The 7,102-nt window shown below is 39.8% G+C and overlaps 1 protein-coding gene across 2 annotated transcripts; it reads right to left on the bottom strand.

Moving 5' to 3' along the window:
* Positions 1–28: 28 nt before the first annotated feature.
* On the bottom strand, positions 29–6,412 carry LOC140944938 (pleckstrin homology domain-containing family A member 2-like). 2 transcript variants are annotated; one of them, XM_073394046.1, is made up of 6 exons: positions 6,249–6,409; positions 5,687–5,788; positions 3,881–4,018; positions 3,175–3,249; positions 2,001–2,145; positions 29–424 (listed from the first exon to the last, which is right to left on the bottom strand). In XM_073394046.1, exons 1-6 carry the CDS (start codon positions 6,267–6,269, stop codon positions 351–353), a joined length of 555 nt encoding a protein of 184 aa, XP_073250147.1. In that variant the 5' UTR covers positions 6,270–6,409; the 3' UTR covers positions 29–350. The 2 variants fall into 2 exon arrangements, with proteins under 2 accessions (XP_073250147.1, XP_073250148.1); XM_073394047.1 differs by lacking the exon at positions 3,175–3,249 and having other exon boundaries at positions 6,249–6,412.
* Positions 6,413–7,102: the final 690 nt, after the last annotated feature.

A 7,102-nucleotide genomic window follows, 5' to 3' on the forward strand; every position in this document is an offset into this window, starting at 1 on the left:
CCTTTGCTGCACAGTGAGTCATTTGAAATCAAGAGAAACTAGAAAACTTTATTAATTTTGTCTCTAAATTTGAAAATATTTGTTGACAGTTACAACAGTGTTATTTGACTATAAAACTTCACTTACTTTGCCATTTATGTACAACTGGAAAGATAAACTAATATTTCACACTACTGTCACTGCATGGTGTTTTTTTTTTTGCTTAAGCAAATGCCAGATTGCCATGATCTGAAGAATCCTTGAGTTGAATTTTACTAAAAGCAGTATCTCTCTCGGACTTAATCATGAGATGATGGGTTGATGGCGTTTTTAAGCCTGTGGCATCTGTAGATTGTATTTATCACTTTTTGTCATGATTTCTCTGGGATGGGAGGAGCTTCTGATTTCTCTTCATAGGGAGGTGGTGGGCTGTGTTGCAAGTTACCTATCACAGAAAAAGGAAAACAAAAGGCAGTAAGTCTGCATGAGAAGCAAACAAACATGTAAATGCTTTTCCTGGTTAGAATCTCACATTATGGTGTGAAACTTACCATGCACCCCAGAATGACAGAAAGGAACTCCAGGGCCATACAGATTGGCACTAATATGAGGAAGTTGTCCACTATAGGCTCCCTGGTTAGGATACAACTTAGTCAAGAACTTACCATGCACACTAGGATCTTTAAAGGTGTTCCAAGGGATAGTACTCTAGTATATATGGTCCCTGGTTATAAGCATCTAACATAGCCAGGAACTTACCATGTACTCTGGGATAATGTAAAGGCGCTCCAAAGCCATACACACTGGGGTGAATATGGGGTAGTACTCCAGTATATATGGTCCCTGGTTATAAGCATCTAACATAGCCAGGAACTTACCATGTACTCTGGGATAATGTAAAGGTGCTCCAAAGCCATACACACTGGGGTGAATATGGGGTAGTACTCCAGTATATATGGTCCCTGGTTATAAGCATCTAACATAGGCAGGAACTTACCATGTACTCTGGGATCATGTAAAGGCGCTCCAGGGCCATACAGACTGGGGTGAATACGGGCAGGGGCGGATCCAGGATTTTTTTTAGGAGGGGGTGCACCCGTCTCTTGCTCTACTTCAACACCAATAAACCACATAGTTTTTTTTTTTTTGGCAGAATACCAGTTGTATTAGAAAACCGCAGGTCATCTCAGGGGGGGGGGGGGGGTGCGCAACCCCTGCACCCTCCCCCTAGATCTGCCCCTGCATGGGGTAGTACTCCAGTATATATGGTCCCTGGTTATAGGGATCTATCATAGCCAGGAACTTACCATGTACTCTGAGATCATGTAAAGGAGCTCCAGGGCCATACAGACTGGGGTAAATATGGGGTAGTACTCCAGTATATATGGTCCCTGGTTATAAGTATCTAACATAGCCAGGAACTTACCATGTACTCTGGGATCATGTAAAGGAGCTCCAGGGCCATACAGACTGGGGTAAATATGGGGTAGTACTCCAGTATATATGGTCCCTGGTTATAAGGATCTAACCTAGCCAGGAACTTACCATGTACTCTGGGGTCATGTAAAGGAGCTCCAGGGCCATACAGACTGGGGTAAATATGGGGTAGTACTCCAGTATATATGGTCCCTGGTTATAAGGATCTAACATAGCCAGGAACTTACCATGTACTCTGGGATCATGTAAAGGAGCTCCAGGGCCATACAGACTGCGGTAAATATGGGGTAGTACTCCAGTATATATGGTCCCTGGTTATAAGTATCTAACATAGCCAGGAACTTACCATGTACTCTGGGATCATGTAAAGGAGCTCCAGGGCCATACAGACTGAGGTAAATATGGGGTAGTACTCCAGTATATATGGTCCCTGGTTATAAGGATCTAACATAGCCAGGAACTTACCATGTACTCTGGGGTCATGTAAAGGAGCTCCAGGGCCATACAGACTGGGGTAAATATGGGGTAGTACTCCAGTATAAATGGTCCCAGGTTATAAGGATCTAACATAGCCAGGAACTTACCATGTACTCTGGGATCATGTAAAGGAGCTCCAGGGCCATATAGATTGGGGTAAATATGAGGTAGTGGTCCAGTATAAGGTCCTTGGTTAGGATCTAACACAGGAGCAGAAGGTGGAGGTGCTGTTGGCTCAAGTGGCTCGGGAATCTGAAATACGACAAGTTAAGACTCGCTAAATGAATGAATAGATTTTACATTATCCCTGTTGTTCCCTTAAGACTTGTGCAGAAGGTTTTCTTGAAGTATGAGTAGTTTCATACAATATATAACATAGAAATATTGTATAAACCTTATATTGTTTATGCTTCATTGAGAAACTTGTTTCCACTCACAAATCATTGTTGCCTAATTCTGTCGGCCTAACATGAGTAAAAAAATATGGGTTTAAATTTGTATAGATAGATAAGCTAGGTCAACTGAACTTACTAAAAAATTCAAACATATTGCAGTAAGTAAGGTCCCTGGGATATGCCGAAGATTCACATAGGACTCAGGAATGGACAAAAACTTTGTGTAGTGTACAAACGTAGTTGTCAACTGAAAAAAGAATCTTAATCATGTAATGTACATTATGTCTTGGATTAAAGGACAACAAGACATGGCCTCTTTACATTATGTATTAAACATGTCAACAGTAAGCACGCACCTCAACAAACAAGGGTGCCACTGGCAGCCACTATCAGTCCATTTATGAGCTTTCTGTAACCCACCCATAACCCATGATATGAATGATTTGTGATACATCAAAGGTAGATCACACCACCACAGAAACTTCCCCTACTCTTTTTGAACAGTAGTGTGGGTTCTTTTACGTCCATTTGGATTTGACTAATGAAAGGATAAGGGAGACAATACCAATGGCTTAATGTCACCGCTGAATGACGCGATCATCTTAACTGAGTCAAGCTCTTACATCACAGGCAGAATGATCTCACCAGTTTTTTTATTAAAGACCCTGATTGTTGGTCTGGTTGGGGTTTGAACCCATGACCTCCCACTTGGCAGACCAGCACTCTACCAACTGATCTAACTGGGCAGGAGACACGTTTTAATTAGATAGCTGATTTCATCAAAAATTTTTCTGATCATCCTATCAAATAAATCTTTACATTTTCTGGATTAGCGCTGGTATACATATTCAGTGCTAATAAAATTGGTACAAGTACAGTAACATACCTGCGGAGAAACATTTTCAAATGTGGACTCCACATAACTTGGCATTAAAGCCTTCATCCAAGATAACATTTCCTCCTGCAGAAAAAGTGGAAGCTTGGATGAGCAATCTAGACGTAATTTTATTAAAGTCACTTTCTACCCCAACCCTAACAGATGACATTACTGGTACACAAACAACAGCCTTTAAGAGAGGAAAATGAAGTTTCAAAAATGGTAAACACACAATGGGCAACCACTGAGTGCACATGGGAGGTTACTAAGCAACAATGAAGTATAAGAATTGCCTTAAGTGGAGTGTTGAGAGTGTTGTAATGTAGGCAAAGCTTTTTATCTATTGTAACTAGGTGGAATGTATCATTATGAAAAACCTTTCTATGATTGTTCTCTCTTGGGAACTAGGGAGAGAGGGTTCCCTTCTCTTCCCCCTCTTTTTCATTATTTTATTCATTTGGCTCTCATCCTTACACCAGTGACTTCCCACTAACTAAACTCCTGGAACAGGTTGAATAAAATATACTGCATCACAACTGAACTTTCCCATAAAATTTTCCCTAAGAATAAAAGCATCAACTTATGACACTGCCCACCCGGACCTTGACCTTTTTCATTACATACACCTACTGGAGTGCAATGTGGAAAAGGTCTATTCACTAATTGAGACATATTTTCCATGAATTTCCCAAGCATTCCATATTAGCTAACTTACAGGTGAAGTTGATTGAAGATACCAAACTAATCCTGACTTTGTATGAACTTCAAAGACATTTCTCTTGTCTTGGAATGTACTTGATGGTTTAACAGAGGCAATGTCTCCTCTTGTAACTGTGGCTACAGGAGCAGGAGCCTGGTTAAAAATCACAAATAACTCACTGTAAAACATCACTCAACTTAAATTGTGTGTGGAACATGTACAGTGTACAGTGTACAAGAAGTAGATAAAATCGGAGCTGAGTTCTTAGTAAGCACTCTTGCCACTCACTCCTCTACTCCTACACCACTGTCATCGTCTCCTCCAAAAAATATGAATCATTACATGCCATGTAGCTTTCTTGATAATATTTGCTCTTAGTTTAATTACAAACCTTGAATAATATCCTGATCTGTAAAGCTGTTGCAGGCCATAAAAAAAGGGTGGCAAACAGACTGTTCTGAAAATATTTTTCTTTTCTCACAAGTCTCTGTCTTGAGTTTTGTTCATATGGTTCCCTTTCTACAGAGTTTTCTAGGAAGATTGCTAGGCCTGTTACCGTTGTGGGTAACAAATCTAGCCAGTTACCATGCAGCCAGACTAAAAACTCTTTGATGGGGAATTTTATCAACCAAGGTCATTGAGTCAAGGTCAGTGACTATTGACAGGGCTTCTGATCGATAGGTCACGGAAAAAAAAGTCAAATTTCGCAGGATTTTTAGGGACAAAATTGTGGAAAATCAGCTGATTTCGCGGGAATTTTGCGCGAATTTTCGGGGCAAACTTGGCTGGAAAGCAATCTGTAAAAAAACGGCGGATTTTAGGGTTATTTTCAGGGCAAATTTCGCTAGAAATCGATCAGTTTTGCTCTGATCAGACCAGCGTTTTTAATGTTTTCCTAACAGAGGTCATCATTTGCTCTTCCAGAAATGAACCAATGGCAAAGCCTTTCACATCATGGCTAGTGCCCAGTTTTTCGCAATATAATCTACGCCTGGTAGTTACGCAACATTGTTTGCACATTTCAGTGACGAAGTTTTGACATAAATTTGCGAGTTATGGCAAGTAAATACCCCCAGTAGCTTTCAAAATTGCTGTACAGACATGTATTTAATAAGATTTCTACCGAATTTCACGGTATTTCGCATGTTTTTGCGAATTTCACGAGATTTCGCGGATTAACCTGAATTTCACGGCTCCGCGACCACGCGAAATATCAGAAGCCCTGATATTGACTGTGTTCTACACCCAAGAAAGGTGTCCTTGTAGAAACCAAGTCGGAGTAAAAGGACATGGCGGTCAGCTAGCAGGAACCAGAAGGATTCAAGGTTTTTTCCAAAATCCTGAACAGGCAAGATAGGTCTGTCATGCACACTTGACCAGCCAATCAGAACATAGCATTCATTTCATCTTGCCTGCTTGTTATTAGTAGCCAGCCACATAACAAATAGCAATAATATTACATTATTTTTTATATAGAGTGGTAAACAATTTCATTAGACTATTGTGTATTATCACAAAGTGAGATCTGGTTTTTACCTGGGATGACAAGGGAACAAGTATGAAAGTGGACTGTATGATCTTTGCAATAGAATGAAAAAGAACCTAAAAAGCAGTAGGGCAAGCCTGAATGTTTTCAGGATTTTTAACCACTTTAAGGTTGCTCATTCTACAGCGAAGATCGTGTTCACCTTTATATCTTTATCCACAGTTCAAAATATGATTCATTTCATGTATTTCAATTCAATAGAACAATAAAGGATTGAAATGACAACAAGTAATCAATTTGTAGAATGCATACTCGTCATTTGCAAACATACTCACATCTTTGGACTCAAAGTAATGCAGATACATTCTTTCTAATTTAAAATATCTTTTCCCCCACCCAGACCATACGTTCTTGTACTTTTTAAGCTCTCCCTCTTTCTGAAAAATTAAATTAAAGCGGAGTTAATAACATAAAAATAAACAAATCAGCCACAAACAGGAACACTTCAACTAGGAAGTCTGATATTGAGAGAGCAGTTGCTAATTTTGAAGACGGAAAAGAGATGTAGCTCAGTAAGAGCAAGGATCAGAGCAAGGAGCTAGAAAACTACATTGGCCGTTTAAATGTACTTTTCACAAAATATAAGACAATAGAGGATGGAAGTGTTAAATCTATGCTCATCATAACGTATAAAGACAAGTATTTCGACCACTGTTATCATGGTCAACTCTTTGCGTGACAGGTTCAAGTTCAATTTAATCTGCCGTAAACTTAAAGAGAAACACAACCAAAAAAGCTGTCGAAGGGAAAATCGATATCGTATTATTATGCTTGCAACATTATCGAATTTAACAGTGAGTTACTACGTTCGAAGTATTAAGATTTACACAAACTTACCGTTGGCTTTGTAGGATTCATGTCAATTCTACGATAATATCTACGATATAACTGGTGTTACAATGTTCTTGGAAAGTCATAACCGACAAGATACATATTTGATAGTGTCACGAGCATACCTTCACGAAATGTAAAATTTAGGAATGACTACATCACTATGAAAACCTGGTTAGCCTGTGCAGAGGCAGTGGAGTACTGGATCTAATAGGGTTGAGTTGAAGAACGATGACGCCTTTAAGATGACGCTCGGTCCGCGGATTACGGACTACTCCGCGTACTACTCCACTGAGTACCCCTACGGATGGACTACCCCTAAAAGTCAACCAAATTCACCTCTTACGGGGGAAAGAGATACTAGAAAACCTACCTGTGTTTCTGCGCGATAAACATCCGCCATCTTTCTTTTTCCTGGACCCAGTCTTTCTTAGGGGTCGACCATTTGACTTTTGACGGGGGCGGGGGAGGTGTGGGTGATTGGGTTTGGTTAACACTTTTTTTCCCTCAAACATCTGGAGGTATCACTTTTTCCCCCGACATATAACGGTGTAAGCTTTTCTTATCCAGCATTACACGCCATGACAAAAGCAGACGGAGATTAAAAACTTTAATCCAACAAAGCGGCCATACCCGAGCCAAGAGAATGCTGAGAATGATTACATTGATGGGGTTTCTTCTTTTAGGACTCAACAGAAAAGACGTGGATCTTTTTATTGAAAAACATAGCAAATTAAATCTAGTAAAACTAAACACACTCTTGGCGACACCCTGTAAATTATCGCAGGGTACTGACAAACTATCAAATGTTGAAATTTATAACCTTATAAATTCTCTAATTTCTCTTGTTTGTTCGTCTG

The sequence above is a fragment of the Porites lutea genome, chromosome 7 (genome assembly GCF_958299795.1).
Source record: "Porites lutea chromosome 7, jaPorLute2.1, whole genome shotgun sequence".
Classification (NCBI taxonomy): Eukaryota; Metazoa; Cnidaria; class Anthozoa; order Scleractinia; family Poritidae; genus Porites; species Porites lutea.